Here is a 25038-nt window from a genome sequence, read left to right on the forward strand (position 1 = left end):
ACCAACTTACTTGTGGATGATACTTAGAGTACAGTTTTCCTACAAATGATGTCATGAGAGCTCTAATTGTATTTTATAACACATAAGTTCTAGGAAAATTAAAATTCAACTGACATTTGTTAAAGGCATTTCATATGTCAATTACTTTCTCACTATTATAATACCCCAAACTAACAATAGTAACTTATATTTAAATATGTAACTACTAACTGCTGAGTAGATTAGTGACTAGACCTTCAGTTCTCCAACTGGCTCATCATAAACTTACTCTGTGTATCAACAATGTAGTGAATGGCATGCCCACACATATGCAGTATGTGTGTTTTTGTCCAGCATCTCAAATTTATCAAGGAGAAATAAAAGTCTTGCTAGCCAAAAAACACACACAAAAAAATAAAAATAGCAGAAGCATTCATCCTAAAGAAGAATGGTAGAAATCAGTATTTAAAAGAGGCAAGTTTTCCATTCTAGTTGTTTTCTTTAACAATCACAAAAAGAGAAATATCTAAGACAAGTGACACATTCAGCTACTAGATTACTAGAAAGTCAGAAATGCACTGAGTATATCACATCCTAAACCTTCAGTCCAGAGCTCTAGCTCTGACTGGCTCTGTTTCTAGTTCATTCTATTGATGTCTTCTATATATGTTCAAAGTTATATTCAAGTTATATACTGAACTTTTTAAGTCTTAAATATTCTTTCTACCTTTAAACAGAAAAGAATATTAAATGACATTCTAGAAACCAGATTTACACTTAAATTTTATTAAATAGATAACATGTAATGAGACTTATATTTGTTTTAAAACCTAATAACATAAAGAACTAAACTAACAAAATATCAAACTACATTACTGTAAGTTAAAATAATGAAATGTCTTCTCACTTCCCAGACTACACATTCATCCAAAAAAAAAATGACAATACCAGTTCAGCTCACAGATGTGTTCTTTACATTCAGAATAATATTGCTTTATTCTTATAAGCACATTTAAACACAAACACTTGTAAATTTCCTGTTAAACTATGTTAGTTATTTAAGAAATCTTACTGAAAATAATATGCAGATGTAAGTATACATTGGGAATTTCCTGTTAAAAAGTGTGAATGTCATTATGCACTTATACACTTACGTCATCTAGTTCAACTATCTTTAGAGATGGTTCAGGTCTCTCTATGTTTAATATTTCTTCTGGCAGTAAAAGAGCGGAGTGTTGTACTTTGGTCTCCTCACCTAGAAAATAAGATTCACAAATAATATCATCAAAGAATATATCCTACTTCATAATTTCTTCTAATAAGATAGCCACCAAAAAAGAAGAGTGTTTTCATGTGTATCTACACAAAAATGCAAATACTGTCAATTTTCCCAGTTCAAGTGAAATACACATTTATTAGCATTCAATTTTTAAATGCAACTATCTAAATCAAGGCAAAGTAAATCCAGGGAAAGGGAAAGAAGTGAGTGTACATTATTTTAATCTGAAGATAAAAGACTATATAGTACAACTGAGACTAATATATTAAAGAAAACCAAAAGCAGATTCTGATTAAAGCTAAGTTTATATAACTTGAAATAATAAAATTTAAAAATATCTAATCATGAACTAACCATCACTATCTTCATTGTTTTCATTTTGAGAACACTCTACATCACCAGTGGTTTCACATGGTTGTAGGAATGTATCTGGTAGCATGTTAAAGAGTTGTTCTTGTGGAGTTCTACAAAATAAAAAAGAAGCAATTAAGAGACTGAAATATATTATCTGAAACTTTCCCAGACAAGCTCTTCATTTATTTATCAAATGAATGAGTATACAAAATTAATAGTGAAACCATAACTGTATCTTTAATTTAAAGATAAGTACAATTATATAATAGAATCTTAATGTACTAAGAAAAACTGTGTAAATCAACTTGACACCACAGAAGATTTTTAAATTGCATACCCTACTGAGTTTTAAGATAAAAATCAAAGTTTGCTACAAGTCAGTGTTCTCTCAAAAGCCACATGGAGTCCATTAAAATACCAAGCTACTTAAAAAGCTAATTTATGAATGTGAGTTTTAGTTCAGTCTTGACATTGTATTAATGAGTTTTAAGGAAACCTGAGGGCATTTGTCTAAACTTCCATCATACCAGCAGGGTGATGACATAGGCTCCTACAATAAAAATGTAAGGTGTTTGGATTAGGGTATCTATTCCTTAATTAACAATGAAGACTGATGCAGCCCATTTCATATGGAAGGCAGTGAAGCCCAGGAATTCTCAGAGGTCAAAAGTGTGTTTTTTGTATTGTAGTATGTAACCAAATTATTGGAGAGAAGGGTCACTTTTTAGCCAAGAATGTTAGTAGCTGCACTATCCTTCCAGACTATGGAAGCTCATGAAGTCCCCATGTAAAAGGCAGAGCCTTCTTAATGATATTTGTAGCTAATATGGATATGAAACATCAAATATACTAGGCTCTGTTTTAAATTTTATTAGATATTAAATAGGCACTAGTATGATCTTAATTTTAACAAAAAATGAGACTGTGACACAAAGTGGTGTACCAACTTGATGAGTCATTCAGGTGGTGAATGCAGAAGGGGAATTTGAACTCAAGCAGTCTGCCTCTCAAAACACTATGTTCTTAACCATGCATTTCCTTTGTAATGTCTCTTCTACAACTTTCAAAGGCACTGAAATGCTGATAATCTTCTGGTAGTCTATGGTTTTCTGTGTTTTCCCAATATATGTAATGTATATATAAGATCACTATATAATATTTATGTATTATTTAACTTTGTGTCCTAACAAATTGGATGAGTGTGGCATTCTATATCCATAATTTAATTTAGGGACAGATGAAAATAGAGAGTTATGGTCAAAGACAAACTAGCAGCTGGCTACAACAAAACTCTTTCCCGTTTGACATGTATCTACCAAACTAAAATCCATCATACATACACATAAACATACTGTTATTCAGACATTCTTTCTTAGGGAAGCAAAAACTTGTCTAATTTTATAAGTAAAATCCATGAACCAAAGACTTATAGAGTCTAGATAATGAATTATTGGAGCTTACAGAGTCATATAAATTGTTTTTTTCTAAACTCAACATTTTGCAAATAAGAAAACTTGGGCCACAAGAATTGAAGTGATTTTCCTATAAATAAACAACTAGTTAGTATAACTAATTCTGGATCCTGGATATTCAAACCCTGGCAACAGTGCTTTTTTTAAAAAAAGATTATGTCACAAAGAAAGGATGAAATATATTTCGATAGCATTTACCTCACCATATTTTCCACTTTTAAAATTTAGAAAATATTTATTGAGCATTGACTCATTCAATTGGTTAAATGTGTGATGAATCTATTATGTCAATCAGTGTTAGGCTGTTTGCATCCAAATGGCCAAGGAATACTTTTTTTAAAATGCTAAGTCTCACACCTATTTTTCAAGACATTAATTTTTACATCATTCTGGGGTCCAAAAGTCACTTGCCCCAGGTCCTTCTGATGATTAGCTAGACTTGCGAAGTACACACAATGAAAAGAGTAAGGGAACTGGAATCAGAATTTCAGCTAGTTGCTAATATCTGCCTCTAAAATACTCTCAATCCAAAACTTCTGCACTCTATCATTAAGCTTTCCCATATATAAAAGATCCACTCTAGGTGTTGCTACTAAGATGTAGCAACACTTTCATGTTGTTACAAAAGGTAGGATTTTTCTTCTTTTTAAGGTCCAATAATATTCCATTATACATGTATGATATTTTTATCTATTCATTCCTTGACGAATATTTAGGTTGTTTCCATATCTTAGAGAACATTATGCTAGGTAAAACAGGTTAGACACAGAAAGACAAATAGTGTATGATCTCACTGATATAAAAGTCAAACTCAAAAGTAGAGAGTAGAATGGTAGTTGCCAGAGGTTAGGAGTTGGGAGAAATTGAAAGATGCTGGGAAAAGGTTATAAAGTTCCAGTTATGCAAAATAAATAAATTCTGGTTATCTAATGTACAGTATAATAACTAAAGCTAATAGAAGATCTTAAGTGTCATACACAAAAAGGCTGTGAAATTATGGATCTATTAATTAGCTTAATTGAGGTAATTATTGTGCAATGTGTATATTTAGAAAAATATCACATTTTAAACCTTAAATATATACAATTTTTATTTGTTATTCATACCTCAATAAAGCTAGGGGGGGAAAGGTCTATCAACACATCTCTATTGATTCCAGGTAAAATGTTAAAAGACTTTTACTATCCAAATCAGTCAAATGTATTTAAAAAGCCACAGAACATATATTTATAAGCCTACTATGAAACACAACAATAGGCAAAAGTAAAGTCAAAATCATAATCATGGTTTTTACCATGAGAAACTTTTTTGAAGCACAGCAACAGAAATGCATCAGAAAGCTGTGAATTGCAAATAGATTGCCCTATATTGACATCTATAATCAAGACATAAAGTATTAGCTCAAAAAAAGATTACCATTAAAAATAATCATGTAAATAAGACCCTAGTGAACATAAACATAGTAGCCAAGTTTTCTTTTCTGCTAAGGAAACTGGCCAACATGCAGTGTTTAGCATAGCTCAGGACCTTGATGTACCTGTGATGAAACTGTCTTGTATGTGTTCAGACTCAAGTGATGTTGTCATTTAATAACAAAATTGTGTTTCCTTTATCATATAAGCAACTCAATATGACCCAACATTGAAAGGTAGCCACCAAAAATGATAAGTAACTTTGGAATTACATTTATATGCTAATTGCTAAATTAGAAAAAGGCAATTGACTGATACACACTCCTGTTATGCACATCCTTGTTGATTTTTAAAATTCGAATAAACTTGTGGTGTACAGTTCTGTAGATTTTTAGCAATGCATAAAGTCATGTGTCTACCACAGTACCAAAAAGAAAAAAAACTCCTGAAGAGCTATTATGGGCATCATACTTTAAAAAAATATATACAGCTTGGACATTAGTTATAAATGAATTATCTTGAACCTCTGCCATATAAGCTACCACAATGAGATAAAACTACATACTTTATTAAAATGTCAACTAAAAGAAATAAAAAACTGAAAATACCAAGTGTTGACAAGGATTTGAAACAACCAGAAATATCATACCTTGCTGGAGCAAATGCAAAATGGTACAGTCGATTTAGAAAACAGTTCGGCAGTTTCTTATAAAAATAAACACGTGTTTGCCATAGAACCCAGCTGTCACTGTCCTGGGTATTTAGCAAGGGAATTAAAAACCTATATTCAAAAAAAAACCTGTTATAAAAATATTTTTAAAGGACCTAGTGATGATTGCCAGAAACTGGAAACCAGCCAGAACAAATATTAATTCATAGAAGGACATGGATGAATCTTAAATACATTTTGCTAAGTGAAGGACATGAAAGGACAGATACTGTATGATTTCATTTATATAACCTTCAGAAGAAGGCACATTTATAAGGTTAGGAAACAGATAAATGGTTGTTATGGATTGAGAAAAGGAAGAGGAGAAAGAGGAAGCTAAAGGGAATTTTTATGGTTGTGAAACTGATTTTTTGGGGGACTACGGGTACTCTGGTAGACACATGATTTTATGCATTGGTGAAAACCCATAGAACTGTACACCACAAGTTTATTCAAATTTTAAAAATCAACAAGGATATGGGGAGAACCCAATGAAAGTCATAGCTACCTTAAAGGAGATGAGAAAGAAATGAGCACTATGGCCAAACTGGTGTTGGAAAACATCATTTGGCCTAGATACTATAGGCTACAGATAAAAAACGTGACACATAAAGACTGTACTAAGTGGAAAATTTCTTTTGGTGATGTTATTAATAGCGATTTTGCAACTAATTGTCCCTCGTTTCTCTCAGTGATATTAGTCATTCTGAAACTACTGTATGTATACATACATATATATTTTAGGGTTAATTAATAAATTTATAGATAACGAAAGCCAAGTTTCTCACTGTAGGTAGAAGAAATTTATCAAATAAGCAAAGGGAGTATGGAAATGAACCATGTGATGCTGGTTTCGATTTAGAAGGCCTGAGTGTGAACTCATGTTAGTTTAATAGATATCCAGATGGATAGAAACAGAAATAAATTTAGATGTGTGTGTGTGCGTGTGCATGTGCGTGTGTGCATGTGCGTGTGTGTGTGTGTGTGTGTGTGTGTGTGTGTGTGTGTGTGTGTGTATTTCCTAGTTTCCTCTCTGAGAGGGCCTAGAACTATGGCACCTGAATAGTAATGAGCACTCCTAGAGTCCAGATCTTGGTTTCTGAGCATCATTCTCCAATAAATGGAATCATTATTTTCTGGAGAAATAATTCCTGTGCTAGGACAGGGAAAATGCATTTTGAGTTCTAGAAAAATAGAGATGTTCAAAGCAAACTAACAAAAAAAAATGATGACAAGTAAAAAGAATGGAAGAGTCAACCTGACAGAGCCCAGAATGGCCAAAGCAGAAATAATTTGAGTCACAAATAAATAACCAAAATATTAGATATCAATCCCCAAAATAAAATAAATATTCATGAGTTCACATTTAAAAAAGAAAGAAAGAAAAGTGGGTGGAGGAATACTTCTTTGAAAAATTCTAATTAATAAATTTTGAAGGAACAAAGGAAATAGAATATCAGCAATACAGCAAGAGAGTACTAACTGCTGCAGGCAGAATTCACTCACAGATTCTAAAATTAGGACTGAAAGTTTAAGGGAAAACAGAGTTGTTCCATCAACTAAATGTGTCTCCTCTAAAATATTTATTAATTATAAAGGGAAAGTAGTGACTTTTACAGTGGAAAAACTTAGCACCACCTCAACTATGTGATCAAGGTTAACATCACCTGCAATAAGATATATTGACATCATGATCCCAGAATGTCAGGCACTGAGAAGGACACATCCTCCCTGTGGTATTTTTCCTCATACTGTATAACCTCAATCTAATTATGAAAAAACATCAGACAGGCCCAAATTGAGTACATTCTATGAAACATCTGGCAAGTACTCTCCTGAAGTGTTAAGGTCATGAAAGGCAGGGAAAGACTGAAAAACCGTAATGGATAAGGAGATATGACAAAAAATACAATGTGTAATCCTGGATTGGATCTTGGATCAGGGTAAGGATAATAGTGAAAACACAGATAAAATTCAAATAAAATGTATCGCTGTCAATAATATTGTCCCTATGTCAATTTCCTGGTTTTGATATGCATTCTGTTTATGTAAGGTGTTACCATTAGGGAAAGATGAGTGAATGTTATTTAGGAATTCTTCGTATCATTTTGCAACTCATCTGTATATCTTCTTTTCAAAATAATCCAAAAGAAAAAAAAAACTAGGACATTAAAAACAGTTGAAGATGAGTGGTGGTGCAGGTATTAACCTATCAAACAGAAGTTTCCCGGGAAACATGAGGGCTGATTTCAAAAATCTGAAGAGATACCATGGGGAAGAGAAATTAGATTTTATCTGTATTAACTCAGTAAGTAGAATTAGAACCCAGTTTAGAAATGAGCTGGAAACAGATCACAGTTTAATGAATAACTGTTCTACAGATAGAATGGGCCACCTTAGGAGATGGTTTTGCGTAACAGAAGGTGAAGCAAGGGTGTGATGACCACTTCTCAGGTAGACTCTAGAGAGCTCCTCCACCACCTTGCACCTCAAAAAAGACTGGAGACCATCCTCATCAAATCATTATCACCTGGGAGCTATTAGAAATTCAGAAATACAGAATCTCAGGCCTCACTTCAGAGCTATAAAAAATGAATATGCATTTTGCCACAGTCTCTAGCTGATCGTATCTAGTTATATTTCTTTGAATAAAGTATATTTAATTACTATTAATAAAATTGTAAAAAGGTTTAACTTAAAAGTAAATTCTGAAAATTATAGTCTTAAATGTTAATGCTGATATAAAAAACTGGTGTCTTCTCAAAGTAATCTTTCATTTATCACATTATTTTGTTGTTATTCTTAAATTCTTTTCTTCATTTGCGTCTTTTCCTTATATACACATTTCCATTTCTCAAGGCAAACTCTAAATTAATGATGCATCACATACAAAAATAGAATTAAAATTCTTATTGGAACAGCAGCTTCACAAAGATTTAATATTGCTTTAAAATTATGTATGCAAATATGAAATATACAAACAAAATTGCTATAGGAAGGCATTTCATACAAGAAACATTTATAAATAACTTTCATATTTCATAATAATATTACAATTTTAGAAAATACCTCCTGTGTTTTTTAAGCCATAATTTTTCCATATAGGATAGAACGTCTTCTTTAAGTTCAATATTAAGTGGTTCTCTCCAAATTTTCAGATTAGTTTGTACTTCACATTCTTCCGATGAGTCTGTAAAAATAAACACAATGTGCATAATTAACGTAAGCAAGTTTATAAATTATGATATCTTCTCTCAAGATGTAGATCTCATCATTTTCAAGGCATATGTGCTTTAATATTTACCTATATAATCAATAGGTTAAGTATTAAATATTGGTAATTTATTAAGTGACTGGATAGACAGTTTTCTTCACCAATCTCTTGAAATGAAGGGATCTTCTGATTCAAAAGGTTTGTTAAAGCAACTCATTCTTTTAAATGAAAATTGTAAATACAAACATTCATTGTATAGTTTATAAACACATAATATAAAGGTATAATACACATAAAGTATAATAGCTACTGACAATAATATTTATGCATTCTGAGAAACAGGAAATACATAATTCAGAATGACATCTGGAGGAGATAATTGTCTTGATGAATTTATGTCTACATGGTAATTTACTTCCAGATGTTTAAGATATTTCTGAAGCACTACTAAATTAAAATCACTATTCATAAATATTTAAAACTGATGAAGATATCTGGGAAAGAAAGCAGTATAAATCCAGGATTACTAGTCTCTCTACCCTCCCACATATCACCCGTCTCCAAGCTGAACATCACAAGGGGAAAGAAATGTAGGAGAATCCAGGGAAATAGTAAAGATGGGAAAAACATTTTTTATAAACTCTAAAACTAGAGAGTATTCCAGTCTCATATTATAGACTTTAATAACTAACTTCCAGAAACAGCCACAGGCCAGCAATGGAAACAAAGCAAAAATAAAGTAAGAAATCTCACTTCTATTCTTTCCAAAGAGTAGAGCAGTGTTGAAGAAAGCAATTGGACAAAGTTTGGAAAAACACCAATCAGAAGCCCATGAACTGAAAGAGCAGAGTTAAGGACATGAGCAAATCATGAGAGAAAAGAAATACCTCCACTGTGAGTCTCCCTTTTCATTTTGAAACAAGATTTCTTGACAGGAGAGCTAAAAGGAAAAACAAGAAAAAAGAAAAAAGAACACTTTTCTAATTCTGTTTAGGTGTTAGAGAAGAGCCAAACAGAAAGTGGATGGAGGAGAAAGAAGATAAAGCAGTTGGCCTGCGATCCACTTTTCTCCCTTACCAATAACACATTCCCAAGAAACAAAAATGGGAGGTGACGTGGATTAATTTATTTGTGAGTATGTTGATAACTAGACCTAGGGGAAAATAAATTAATAATATTTGCTGGGAGGAGACTCTTTAGCTATATGGATATTTAAAATGCTAGCCCTTGTTTAGAATTGCTTGTCGTAAACAAACCTACGGATTTATGAGGCATGGCTCGAAGGGAAGTGCCAAATAAGATATGTAACTTCTATTTTTATTTGCTCCTTTCTTTCATGGTTCACTGGCTACATTTTGAGAACGCGAATAAGAGTCTCCATCCTCAAAATCATGGGATCATAGGTATTTTCCTTAATAGATAATGGTAAAGTCCTAAGGTGAAAGTATACCTAAAGCATTTAAAGACTGGCCAGAAGTCTAGGGTGGCTGAAACTGAACAAGCCATGCCAGCAAGAGAGTAACAGGAGATGATATCTCTGAGATAACAGACTTCAGGATCACACAGAACTTTCTAGCCCATTGAAAGTACCTGCCTTTCACATAGAAGTAAATTAGACTTTGGAATACTAAAATAAAATCAAGTTAAAAATAAATAACAGTGAGAACTAGAAAACTAGAAATTTAAAGCATACTGCTATGCTGAATGGTCAAGAAACGTGTGAAAGATGTTTCATGTCATTTGTAATAAGAGGTACACAAAATCATCTCTCTCAGACAAGCAGATAAGCAAAAAATTTTAAATCTGACAATATTAATGTTGGTGGCAATGGAAATCAACCAAAATTCTTTTTTTTTTTTTCCTTTGTGATAGGATCTCACATTGTTACCCAGGGCAGAGTGCAATGGCATGATCATAGCTCACTGTAAGTTCAAAATTCTGAGCTCAGGTGATTGTCCACTCTCAGCCTCCCATGCAGCTAGCTAGGATTACAGGTGCACATTATCATGTATGACTTTTCTTTAATCTTTTTTGTAGAGATGAGGTCTCACTATGTTGCCCAGGTTGGTCTTGACATTCTGGTCTTCCAGCAGACCCAGTCTCTTCCTCAATTAAGAAATTCCAGAACTGTAAACTGGCTTGGGTCTGGGGACTTCATAAAAATTGAAACCCTAATATGGTGGCCCAAGTCAGGTCTCTGCCTATTAAACAGAAATTTTCCACTACAGGTAAAACAGTAGGCTGCTACTTTTTCATTCCTGGGTACATCAATTAACATCAGAAATATCTGTGAATTGAAACATTTACTACTCTTCCTTGATCCTAACTTTGATAATTTTTCCACCATAATTCTGAAGATTGTGTGCCAACATCTGGCCTCTGTCATTTCCATTCTTTGAAATCAGGATATTTAGTTCCATTGAAGCATCCCTCTCCACAATCATCTTCAGCCTACAGTGGAAGGCCACAACAAACCCATTTAAGCATTCTGGTGCATAATGCTTTGGTAATGACAGCTAAGTGGGTTATACATTATCAATTCCAAAATTCCTATTTCCCAAAGCCTTCCAACTTCTTCCTCCACAAAATGTCAGAAAAATTACAACATCTCAATCTCATTAACTGTAAGATCAAGTCCAGTTTTCAATTAACCAAACTGGCCAATTGTTAATGTCATTCCTGAAGTGTTTGAGACAAAACACTAAGATCCAAATCCTGGGCGAGCACATCTATATTAATATACACAATCTCATCTAATCTGATTTTTTAATTTCTTAATCTAACACTTTTAAATGTGTTCTTCTACTTGCTTTCCGAACTCATGTGATACAGTTGAAAGGAGGCTGCAACTTCTTCAGTGCATGCTATTTTCACTTGGTATATTAATCTGTTCTCATGCTGCTAATAAAGACATACCTGACATTGGGTAATTTATAAAGGAAAGAGGTTTTAATTGATTCACAGTTCCATGTGGCTGGGGAGGCCTCATAATCATGGCAGAAGAGGAAGGAAGAACAAAGGGACTTATTACACGGTGGTGGGCAAGAGAGAGCTTCTGCAGGGGAACTCTCGTTTATAAAACCATCATATCTTGTGGGATGAATTTTACTTTCATAAGAACAGCACAGGAACCACCCACTCCCATGATTCAATTACCTAGGACTGGGTCCCTCCTATGGCATGTGGAAATTATCGGAGCTACAATTCAAGATAAAATTTCAGTGGGGACACAGCTGAATCATATCACCCAGTATGGACACTGGCATTGCACCTCTTCATCTAAATTATGCTAATCATTTGATTGGCTTTTTCTAACCTCCACTTAGACTGTAAGTTCCAGATGAGGTTGCTACTGCTTTTGTATATCATTTGTCCCCTCCCCACCACATAGTATGTACTCAATATTCGCTGACAAAATTATTATTGAGAGCAATGTTGTATACCTCTAATATGTAAAACATTACTTGTGCCCAAATATTGGCAAATAATAAAAACAAAAGGTAATGACAAAATAAAAAAAAGCCAACATTATTTCACAAGTGACGGTGAAACAGCCAGTTATAATGATAATGATTTATTGTCAACCAAACTGGCTAAAGTTAAGGAACTAGAAAATATGGGAAAATAGTCATGTCACACTCTACCAGTGAGAGTATAACCAATGCAGTAATCTTTAGAGGACAGTTTGCCAATATTCATTAAAATTTTTAAAAAACAAATCACCATTAAGACAACATTTCTAGGAGAGAGATCCAAGATGGCTGATCACTAGTGAAAGCACAGAGAACGAGAGGATGCTACACTTTCAGATGAATTCTTGCTGCTCAGGCACCAGGAGATTCCCAGCGGAGGAGCCCCACCAGTCGCCAGCGCGACTCTTGTGACCCGTGAGGCAGTTTTGCCGGCGCCTCAGAGCATCAGTTCTTGGTGCAGAGTCAGAAAAGCACCATCAATCTTAACGCCGCTGTTTTAGTCGGCACAGTGGGTTGCTCAGATTTCAGCGCTGAGAATCAGTAAGTTGGATGTCCACTCAGAAACCCAATTATAAAGACGGTAATTATAAAGACCACAGATGGATAAATCTACAATGAAGGGAAGAAAATAGTCAAAAAAGGCTGAGAATACCCAAGATCAGAACGCCTCTCCCTCAGCAGGGGATCACAGTTCCTCATCAGCAGTGAAACAAGGCCTGATGGAGAACGAGTGTGTTCCAGTTACAGAAGCAGGCTTCAAAATGTGGATAATAAGAAACTTCTGTGAATTAAAAGAACTTATTCTAACCCAATCCAAAGAAACTAAGAACTTTGAAAAAAGGTTTGATGAAATGTTAACAAGAATACACAATTTAGAGAGGAATATAAGTGAATTGATGGAGCTGAAAAACACAATACGAGAACTTTGTGAAGTACGCACAAGTTTTAACAGCCGAATTGCTCAAGCAGAAGAAAGGATATCAGAGGTCGAAGACAAACTCAATGAAATAAAACAAGAAGACAAGATTAGAGAAAAAAGGATAAAAAGGAACGGGCAAAGTATCCAAGAAATATGGGACTATGTGAAAAGACCTAATCTACGCTTGATAGGTGTACCTGAATGTGACAAAGAGAATGAATCCAAACTGGAAAATATGCTTCAGGATATTATTCAGGAAAATTTTCCCAACTTAGTAAGGCAGGATAATATTCAACTCCAGGTAATACAGAGAACACCACAAAGATATTCCTCAAGAAGAGCAACTCCAAGGCACTTAATCGTCAGATTCACCAGGGTTGAAATGAAGGAGAAAACACTAAGGGCAGCCAGAGAGAAAGGTCAGGTTACCCACAAAGGGAAGACTAACAGACTTACAGCAGATCTCTCAGCAGAAACCCTGTAAGACAGAAGAGGGTGGGGACCAATATTCAACATCCTTAAAGAAAAGAACTTTCAACCAAGAATTTCCCATCCTGCCAAACTAAGCTTCATAAGTGAAGGAAAAATAAAGTTTTTGTGAACAAGCAAGCACTCAGAGAATTCATCACCACCAGGCCTGCTTTACAAGAGCTTCTGAAAGAACCACTACACATAGAAAGGAACAAACAGTATCAGCCTTTCTAAAAAAATACCAAAAAGTAAAGAGCATCAATATAATGAAGAATTTACATCAACTAATGGCAAAACAGCCAGCTAATATTAAATGGCAGTATTAAACTCACATATATCATTATTAATTCTAAATTTAAATTGATTAAATCCCCCAATCCAAAGACAGACAGGCAATTTGGATAAAAAGCTAAAACCAATCGGTATGCTGCATCCAGACCCATCTCACATTCAAGGATACACAAAGACTCAAAACAAGGGATGGAGAAAGATTTACCAACCAAACAGAGAACAAAAATAAATAAATAAAAAGCAGAAGTTACATTTTTTGCCTCTGATAAAATAGTCTCTAAAGCAACAAAGATAAAAAGAAGCAAAGAAGACATTATATAATGATAAAAGGATCAATGCAACAACAAGAAGAGCTAAGATCCTCAATATATACGTACCCAATACAGGAATACCCAGACATACAAGACTTATAAAGAAACTTAGACTCCCACACAATAATAGTGGGAGACTTCAACATTTAACGTTAGACAAATCAATGACACAGAAAATTAACAATGACATCCAGGACTTGAAATCAGATCTGGAACGAGTAAACTTAATTAACATTTATAGAACTCTCCACTTTAAATACACAAAATATACATTCTTATCAGTACCACATCATATCAACTTAGAAGTTTAAACGAAATATTTGTTGGCTCCTTGTTTGTTATTCTCTTCCCTCATTTTCTTTCATGTCTCCATTATTAAGCACAATTATAGGCATACCCATATTTACACTGCATTCTAGCCTGGGCAATAAAGCAATACCCCCATTGTCTCTCCCTCTTCCTCTTTCTCTTTCTTCCTCTTCTTTATTCTTTTTCTTATTATTCTTTTTTTCTTTCTCTCTTTAAAACAAAACCAAAAACTAAACTGTGTCAGAAATACAAAAAGACAACATTTCTATATTTAGACTTTTATTTTAAGGTAACAATGTAAATGCATAAATAGCTGAGATGCCTATCATAATATCTTTTATAATACTGGGAATTAGAAATAAAATATTCATTAATAAATGTCTGATTAAATCGTGTCATATAGAACGTAAGAGTTACAAATGATTGTGTATACCTCTATTTAGATGGCCAGTTGCCCATTACAGAATCTCAGTGTAAATACAAGTTAACTAATAGTATTTACAGTGATACCTCATTTTGTGTGTGTGTGTGTGTGTGTGTGTGTGCGTGTGTGTACATAATGATGTTTATTGAAAAACATGTACCGAAATGTTATGGAGTTTCTCCATATTATGAGATTAAGCTATTTTCATTTTCTTCTTGGTAATTTTTTGTTATAAGTAAGTCTTTTAAAATAAGCATTCATTATTTTTATCATATGGTTATTTCTATTACAGAAAACAATTTTTAAAAGAGTTGGATTTCTGATCTTGTGGCTTTTCAACTCAGTACAGTATTATTTTAAACATTATGGCTTTCAAAGTAGACAAAGAAGTATTTCTATAGAATACTTAGTACTTTTTAGGGTTGAAAAGTAGAAACAAAATGCATGAAATCGCAATTATAAAGCACATAAAATAACACAGCCAATGAGAAATGAGGTGTATATTAAGATATGAACTACTAAGAAGAGAGTATACAAATAATGTCCTGAAAATGTCAATTGATGTATAATAAATAAATGCAGAAAAATACTGGAAGAAAATTTATTTAAAAATTCAATTAGAAGATGGTGTGTGATACTTTGAGATTAGAAATTACACTGTATAATAAAAGAGTAATAATCAGGAGAGTTTCTCCACTGGAAAAGAATGTAATAAAAAGAGTAAAATTGGCAAGTAAAATAAATGATTGAAATTTATCTAACGTTTTATATGCAATGAAAAGCAAATAGAAGACACTACAAGATTCTTAATAATAAAATTAATAAATCGAATACTTTAAAAACCTATAGTTTTCCTCAAGATATACTGAAAAACTTAAAGATACTGTTCAGTCATCTAGACCATCAATGTCTATAGCAGGCGTCCCCAAACTACAGCCCGCAGGCCGCATGCGGCCCCCTGAGGCCATTTATCCAGCCCTCTGCTGCACTTCAGGAAGGGGCACCTCTTTCATTGGTGGTCAGTGAGAGGAACACAGTATGTGGCGGCCCTCCAACGGTCTAAGGGACACTGAACTGGCCCCCTGTGTAAAAAGTCTGAAGACGCCATGCAGAAGTGAAAATTATAAAAAAATAAAGAACAAAAGCAGTTCACAAAAAAACAAAACCAATGAGAACCCAAATCAATTCTCCTCCTGAAGTTCACAGTGGTCCTTAAAATAATATTTTTAGGTCAAGTATTCTAAAAAAAATTTCTTCTCCATCTCACAGACTCTCCCATTTTATGTCAATTATCATTCAAAAAAAATAATAGTTGTCCTGGCAAAAATATTCTACTAGAAGAAGAACTTAAAGAATCCAATTATCCATTCATTTGACAGTCTGAATTTACATAGAAAACAAATGCAAATGCCTCTAGTGCCCAATTGAGTGCCTTTAAATATTAAACCACTCACCAATGATCACACAGTGCAAATTCCTTTGAGGAATTACAGCAAACTGCTGTCCCAGTGTTCACAGATTTTTTTGAACATCACATTTATATTCACAGAGAATAGAGCCAAATAAACTAAAGTCAGCCTTATTTTAAAACATTCACGTTATAAAAATAACCAAACTGGCTGGGCATGAATCCCAGCACTTTGGGAGGCTGAAGCAGGTGGATCACCTGAGGTCAGGAGTTCAAGACCAGCCTGGCCAACATTGCAAAACCCTATCTCTACTAAAAATACAAAAAGTGGCTGATCGTGGTGGCACGCACCTGTAATCCTAGCTACTCAGAAGGCTGAGGCAGGATAATCACTTGAACCTGGGAGGCAAAGGTTGCAGTGAGCCAAAATCACCCTACTGCACTCCAAAAAAAATAAAAAGCCATACCTTTTTCTGAATGTAAATTCTGTTTCTTGTCATCGTGATTTCCAGTTCTCCATTGACTTAACACGTCCTGAAAGGACTGTGCAGAAGCTTCTTCATCAAATGACCCTTCACACAACAGACTGTCTCTTGGTTTTGTACATTCTGCTCTTTTTGTTGTTGTAATTTCTACCTAATTAAAAGGATATAAAGGCAAGCATCATTAAATTTTCTGTATCTACTCACAAAAATGATTTTAATAAAAAAATTTCTGTGTTTTAAAATACAGGTAGAACTAATTATTAGTCATTACAAATCAGACTTTTTAAAATTAGAATGTTTTTAAGTTGTACTTATTTATATGCTTTACTCTGTTATTTAAAGCCCTGTTGGCAATTATAAGCGGTCTCTTCAGAAATTATTAAGATGAGAGCCTACAGAACCGATGACTTTATTATTATACTGTTCACCACTGTTCTCTCTGTAAAGGCACAATTGCCTTGTATCCATTCTCCCTGTGCTCCCAATGTCCTACTCCCTGCAACCTTCTCATGTCAAAAACAGCAGTTTTTTAAATGTAAATCCGATCAGAGATTGCCCTGCTAAAAACTCTTTGTTGACTCTCTATGAAACCCCAAATTCCTACCAGGACCTACACTACTCTATACAATCTTGTATTTTCTTGTCTGTAATTTTACCTGCTTCCATTCTTCTTTCATTCACCCTGCTGCAGCTAGTCTCAAATTCTTGCAGTTCTGAGAACCCATCAAGCATATTTTCTCTTGAGAGCCTTGTACTATCTATACCAAATGCCTGGAATGAGCCTTCTCCATATCGTTACATAGCCATTCCCTCATTTCATTGACACAATGAAATGCTCAAATGTCACCTACTGAGAAAGTTCTTCACTATCAATACTAAAACTAATAGACCCACTTGCCCCTATTTAATAATCCCTTATCTGTTTTTTCTTCCCATTACTTACTCCCATGTGACTTTATTCCAAATGTTTATTTATTGCCTGTCTTTCCCCATTAATATATAATGAGATTGGGGATTTTGTCTTTTTCCTTAGTGCCAAGAGCAGTGTCTGGTACAAAGTAGGTGCTCATTAAAAGTTAGTGGAATGAATGAAAAAGTTCATCAATGCATGTGATACATCAGTGCATGTAATACATTGCATGCTCATCAGATAAATGATGATTGTGGAGAGATGAATTCAGTACAAAATATAAATCTAGTCTGAACACACAAGAAAATGAAGGTAGGATGTGGAAACTATGCAGTGAATCAGACAGAACAGTCACATTAGGAAACTCAAGCAAAATATAATTCATACTAGTGGCTGAATTATCAAATGTAGATTACCTACACTGGTCAAATTGCTAAATATCCATGTGTATCTTTTAAGACATGAGAGTAGAAATCTCTATGTTCATCCTCGCAATTGAAAAATAAACAGGCAGTTTGTTGGAGTATAATTCAGAGTACGTTGTTAAAGATGTATATAAATTTTTTAAAATATGAGCAAAAAGTATCTGAGGATCTGTCAGACACTAGACACTATACTGACTGTTGCCCACAGAAACACAGGTTAATAAGTCCACAGCATAAATAGGCTCAAGGAGCAGGTAAAACTCAGGGGAAATGATGACCAAATTGGATTTTGAAAGATAAAGTAAGAATTACATAAGCAAAAAGTACCAAGGGCAGCATTCCAGAGAAAGGAAATGATATGTATGCTCAGACATGGCGTCAAAGAGCATTGTGGCACGCAACTATAAGCAGTTGGCATTGAAGTAGCAAAAAGTAAAGAATGAGAAAATATAAAGGGTAGAAAGACAAGCAGGGGAAGACTATAAAGGGCTCTGCCTGCTGCACAGAGGAGCTTAAACCCAATGGAAATACAAAACCATTGAAAAGTCTCATACGCCAGTGTGGCAAAGAGAGGGAAATTGGGATGTAGTGTGTTTTGCTGCAAGGAAACCAATTAAAATATTACAGATATTTGGCCACATTAACCAACAATACAAATACATAATCCTTTCATCTAGGAATTTCAGGATTTTATCATACTGATATACTTTTATCTGTGCAAAACCGTACTTCTCAAAATTATACTTTGTATTTCAGCATATACTGCCAAAAGATTGAAACAGCATAAATGCTGATCAGTGGAAGATAGATTTTAAAAAGTCTTTTCACATCCAAAAAATGTAGTATTTTACAGCCACTACGTAGAATGAGAAAGTTGTAAAATGTACTTACATGGATATAAAAACCACATTGTTAAGTGAAAAAAATCATGTTTGCAGAGGAAACATGTTTGTAGAACAAACAGATTAACATTTGTTTAAAAAAATGCATACATACAAAACCAGAAGAGTTGCCTGACTCCTAAAGGGGAAGAGAATGAAATGCACATTCCGTTTCTAAACCATTTTTTTTTTTAAGAAAAAACTAACTGCATTATCTGAAAGAGCAATAAGGATAGAATAAATGAAAAAACACTCAAGATTTTTTAGCTGATAAGCTCTATGGGACATGGTAACTATTATGGACTGAATTGCATCTCCCTCTGCAAATTCATATGTTGAAACCCTAACCCCCAGTGTGACTACATTTGGAAATAGGGCCTATAAGGAGGTAACTGAGCTTAAATTAGATCATGAAGTTGAGGCCTTAATTTAACAGGACTGATAACCTGTTAAGAAGAGGGAGAGAGAGGGGGGCAGTGCCAAGATGGCCAAGAGAAGGCAACACCAGAATGTAGCTCCCAGCAAATGAGATGCAGAGGGCTAGAGGACTTCACGATTCCAAACATTGTGCTGGGTTCATTTCGGTGGGACTGATAGGGCACTGAAAATAGCCCAAGGAAGGAGCTGCAGGGGGAGAGCCACCCAGGAGGGGCAAACCAAGATAGAACGGGGAGCGTCCCCACCTGGAACATGCAGCCAGCTCGGAGGGTCAGGGGACTTAACCCCCTCAGTGCTCTGATTTGGATCCTGTGCTAATCTCCCTTCTGCATCCCACGGTCTACAAGAGCCCTGCCAGACTGTGGGATGCCTCGTGGGCTGTTGATGCGAATCTGAGCTGCAGCTTCTGCCAGAAGCAGCAAGTTGTCTCACGCACCTGGGCAAAAGTTTGGACTAACGCCAGCAGGACTGACTGTCCCAAAGAAAAAGGCAGAGTTGAAAGCAGGGAAACAGGCCCCACCCAACAGAACTCAAACTGAAGCCCTCCCTAGAGAGTTTGGCAGCAAATACACTAGTTTGACCCCAACCAGGCAGATTGAGCGGCAGGAAAGAGAGACACCATTGGGAAGGTGGGTCCAATCTCACCTGTAAACAAACTCCAGAGAAGGACCACCCTACCCAGCAACCTGACTGAATCTGAGAGAGCCCAGCAACGCTCTCTACAGGCCAAAAAAGATATAGCTCCAACCTCAACAGAAAGGACATATACTCAGAGACTCCTCCATAAATCACCAACTTCAAAGATCAAAGGGAGATAAATTCACAAAGATGGGGAAAAAACAGCACAAAAAGGATGAAACCATCAAAGACAAGAACACCTCTTGTCCTTCCAGGGAACACAACTCCTCACCATCAAGGGAACAAAAAATGACAGAATGAATCTGACAAATTGGCAGAAGCAGGTTTCAGAAGGTGGGTAATGACGAACTTCTCTGAGTTAAAAGACCATGTTCTAACCCAATGCAAAGAAACTAAGAACCTTGAAAAAAAAGGCTAGATGAAATGCTAACTAGAATAATCAGCTTAGAGAAGAACATAAATGATGGAGCTGAAAAACAAAGCATGAGAACTTCACAAGGCATATACAAGTTTCAACAGCAAATTGATCATGCAGAAGAAAGGATATTAGAGATAGAAGACCAAATAAATGAAATAAAACAAGACAGCAAGATTAGAGAAAAAAGAGTGAAAGAAAATGAAAAAAAGCCTCCAAGAACTATGGAAGTATGTGAAAAGACCTAATCTACGCTTGATTGGCATACCTGAATGTGACGGGGAGAACAAATCCAAGTTGGAAAACACTCTTTGAGATTTTATCCAAGAGAACTTCCCCAACCCAACAAGGCAGGCCAACATTCAAATCCAGGAAATACAGAGAATACCACAAAGATATTCCTCAAGAAGAGCAACCCCAAGGCACATACTTGTCAGATTCACCAGGGTTGAACTGAAGGAAAAAATCCTAAGGGCAGCCAGAGAGAAAGGTCGAGTCACCCACAAAGGAAAGACCATCAGACTCCCAGCAGATCTCTAGGCAGAAACCCTACAAGCTAGAAGGGAGTGGGGGCCAATAGTCAGCATCCTTAAAGAAAAGAACTTTCAACCCAGAATTTCATATCTGGCCAAACTAAGCTTCTTAAGTGTAGGAGAAATAAAATCTTTTAAGGACAAGCAATTGCTGAGAGAGTTCATCACTACAAGACTGGCCTTACAAGAGCTACTGAAGGAAGTAATAAACAAAGAAAGGAACAACCAGTACCAGCCACTGCAAAAACCTACCAAATGGTAAAGAACAACAACGCAATGAAGAAACCTTGTCAACTATCAGGCAAAACAACCAGCCAGTAACAAAATGGGAGGACCAAATTCAAACACAACAATATTAACGTTGAATGTAAATGGCCTAAATGCCCCAATCAAAAGACACAGACTGGCAAAATGGATAAAAAGTCAAGACCCATCGGTGTGCTATATTCAGGAGACACATCTCACATGCAAATACTCACACAGACTCAAAATAAAGGGATGGAAGAAGATTTACCAAGCAAATGGAGAGCAAAAAAAAAGCAGGGGTAGTAATCCTAGTCTCTGATAAAACGGTCTTTAAACCAACAAAGTTCAAAAGAGACAAGGGTATTACATAATGGTAAAAGGACCAATGCAACAAGAAGAGCTAACTATCCTAAATATATATGCACCCAATGCAGGAGCACCCAGATACATAAAGCAAGTTCTTAAAAACCTACAAAGTGACTTAGACTCCCACACAATAATAGTGGGAGACTTTAACATTCCACTGACAATATTGGACAGATCAATGAGACAAAGTCAACAAGGATATTCAGGATTTGAATGCAGATCTGGACCAAGCAGACCTAATAGACAGTTACAGGACACTCCACCCCAGATCCACAGGATACACATTCTTCTCAGCACCACATTGCACTTACTCCAAAATTGACCACATAATTGGAAGTAAATCACTCCTCAGCAAATGCAGAAGAATGGAAATTATAACAAACAGTCTCTCAGAACACAGCACAATCAAATTAGAACTCAGGATTAAGAAAAGCACTCAAAACTGCACAATTACATGGAAATTGAACAACTGGTTCCTGAATGTCGATTGGATAAACAATGAAATGAAGGCAGAAATAAAGATGTTCTTCGAAACCAACGAGAATGAAGACAAAACATACCAGATCCTATGGGACACATTTAAAGCAGTGTCTAGAGGGAAATTTATAGCAATAAATGCCCACATGAGAAACAAGAAAAGATTTAAAATCAACACCCTCTTGTCAAAAGTGAAAGAGCTAGAGGAGCAAGATCAAAAAAATTCAAAAGCAAGCAGAAGACAAGAAATAACTAAGATCAGAGCAGAACTAAAGGAGATAAAGACACAAGAAACCCTTCAAAAAATCAATAAATCCAGGAAATGATTTTTTGAAAAGATCAACCAAAAAAACTGCTACCTAGACTAACAAAAAAGAAAAGAGACAAGAATCAAATAGATGCAATGAAAAATGATAGAGGGGAGATCACCACCAATTCCTCAGAAATACAAGCCATCAGAGATGACTACAAACAACTCTATGCACATAAACCAGTAAATCTCAAGAAATGGATACATTCCCAGACACTTACACACTCCCAAGACTAAGCCAAGAAGAAGTTGAAACCCTGAATAGCCCAATAACAAGGTCTGAAGTCGAGGAAAAAATTAATAGCCTACCAACCAAAAAAAGTCCATGTCCAGACGGTTCACAGCTGAATTTTACCAGACATACAAAGAGGAGCTGGTACCATTCCTGTTGAAACTATTCCAAACAACACAAAAAGAGGAAATCCTACCTAACTCATTTTATGAGACCAACATCATCCTGAAACCAAAACCTGGCAGAGACACAACTAAAAAAGAAAACTACAGGCCAATATCCATGATGAACATTGATGCGAAAATCTTCAATAAAATACTGGCAAACCAATTCTAACAGCACATCAAAAATATTATCCACCACAATCAAGTAGGCTTCATCCTGGGGATGCAAGGCTGGTTCAACATATGCAAATCTATAAACATAATCCACCACATAAACAGAACCAAAGACAAAAACCACATGATTATCTCAATAGATGCAGAGAAGGCCTTCGACAAAATTCAACAGCCCTTTATGCTAAAAATTCTCAATAAACTAGACATCGATGGAATGTATCTCAAAATAATAAAAGCTATTTATGACAAACCCACAGCCAATATCACACTGACTGGGCAAAAACTAGAAGCATCCCCTTTAAAAACTGGCACTAGACAAGGATGCCCTCTCTCACCACTCCTATTCAATATAGTATTGGAAGTTCTAGCCAGAGCAATTAGGCAAGAAAAAGAAATAAAGCACATTCAATTAGGAAAAGAAGTAGTCATATTGTCCCTATTTGCAGATGACATGATCGTATATTTAGAAGACCCCATTGTATCAGCCCCAAACCTCCTTAAGCTGATAGGCAACTTCAGCAAAGTCTCAAGATACAAAATCAATGTGCAGAAATCACAAGTATTGCTATACACCAATAACAAATAAACAGAGAACCAAATCATGAGAGAACTCCCATTTACAATTGCTACAAAAAGAATAAAATACCTAGGAATACAACTAACAAAGGATGTAAAATATCTCTTCAAGGAGAACTACAAACCACTGATCAAGGAAATAAGAGAGGATACAAACAGATGGAAAAACATTCCATGATCGTGGTTTGGAAGAATCAAAATTGTGAAAATGCCCATACTGCCCAAAGTAATTTATAGATTCAACGCTATTCCCATCAAGCTACCATTGACCTTCTTCACAGAACTGGAGAAAACCACTTTATACTTCATGCGGAACCAAAAGAGAGCCCACATAGCCAAGACAATCTTAAGCAAAAAGAACAAAACTGGAGGCATCTTGCTACCTGACTTCAAACAATATGACAAGGCTACAGTAATAAAAACATCATGCTACTGGTACCAAAACAGAGATATAGACTAATGGAACAGAACAGAGGCTGCAGATGCAACGCCACACATCGACAACCATCTGGTCTTTGACAAACCAGAGAAAAACAGGCAATGGGGAAAGGATTCCCTGTTTAATAAATGGTGCTAGGAAAACTGGCTAGCCATGTGCAGAAAGCAGAAACTGGATCCCTTCCTTACACCTTATACAAAAATTAACTCCAGATGGATTAAAGATTAAACATAAGACCTAACACCATTTAAAAAAAAAAAAAAAAAAACTAGAAGAAAACCTACACAGCACCTTTCAGGAATAGGCACAGGCAAGGACTTCATAACTAAAACACCAAAAGCAATGGCAACGAAAGCCAAAATAGACAAATGGGATCTAATTAAGAGCTTCTGGACAGCAAAATAAACAATCATTAGAGTAAACTGGTAACCAACAGAATGGGAAAAAAATTTGCAATCTACCCATCTGACAAAGGGCTGATATCCAGAATCTACAAAGAACTAAAGCAGATTTACAAGAAACAAACAAACCTATTCAAAAGTGGGTGAAGGATATAGACACTTTTCAAAAGAAGACAAATATGCAGCCAACAAGCATATGAAAAAATGCTCATCATTATTGGCAATTAGAGAAATGCAAATCAAAATCATATTGGGATGCCATCTCACACCAGTCAGAATGGTGATCATTAAAAAATCTGGAGACAACAGATGCTGGAGAGGATGCAGAGAAATAGAAACACTTTTACGTTGTTGGTGGGAGTGTAAATTAGTTCAACCATTGTGGAAGACAGTGTGGCAATACCTCAAGGATCTGGAAATAGAAATTCCATTTGACTCAGCAATCCCATTACTGGGTATATACCCAAAGGATTGTAAATCGTTCTATTATAAAGACACATGCACACATATGTTCCTTGTGGCACAGTTTACAATAGCAAAGAACTGGAACCAACCCAAATCCCCATCAATGATAGACTGGACAAAGAAAATGTGGCACATATACACCATGGCACACTATGCAGCCATAAAAAAATAATGAGTTTGTGTCCTTTATAGAGACATGGATAAATGTAGAAACCATCATTCTCAGCAAACTGACACAAGAACAGAAAACCAAATACCATACGTTTTCACTCATAGGCAGGTGATGAACAATGAGAACACTTGGGCAGAGAGAAAGGAACAACACTCACAGGGCTAGGTAGGGGGTGAAGAGAAGGGGAGGGGAGGGAGAGAAGGGGGAGTGGAGAGGATGGGGAGGGATAACACTGGGAGAAATGCCTGATGTAGGCGATGGGAGG

At 35.4% G+C, this 25038-nt stretch overlaps 1 protein-coding gene across 4 annotated transcripts in view; it reads right to left on the reverse strand.

Moving 5' to 3' along the window:
- The window catches only part of ZBBX (zinc finger B-box domain containing), a 121496-nt gene that overhangs the window by 42926 nt on the left and 53532 nt on the right, over positions 1–25038 (reverse strand). For all 4 annotated transcript variants that reach the window (XM_039480267.2, XM_003924972.4, XM_010335699.3 and 1 more), the window contains 4 exons: positions 16493–16661; positions 8275–8395; positions 1613–1722; positions 1134–1234 (listed from right to left, as the gene is read on the reverse strand). In XM_039480267.2, coding sequence (XP_039336201.2) covers positions 1134–1234; positions 1613–1722; positions 8275–8395; positions 16493–16661 — 501 coding nt within the window. The remainder of the gene's footprint in view (positions 1–1133; positions 1235–1612; positions 1723–8274; positions 8396–16492; positions 16662–25038) is intronic.

Source organism: Saimiri boliviensis, chromosome 9 (assembly GCF_048565385.1).
Source record: "Saimiri boliviensis isolate mSaiBol1 chromosome 9, mSaiBol1.pri, whole genome shotgun sequence".
Lineage (NCBI taxonomy): Eukaryota > Metazoa > Chordata > Mammalia > Primates > Cebidae > Saimiri > Saimiri boliviensis.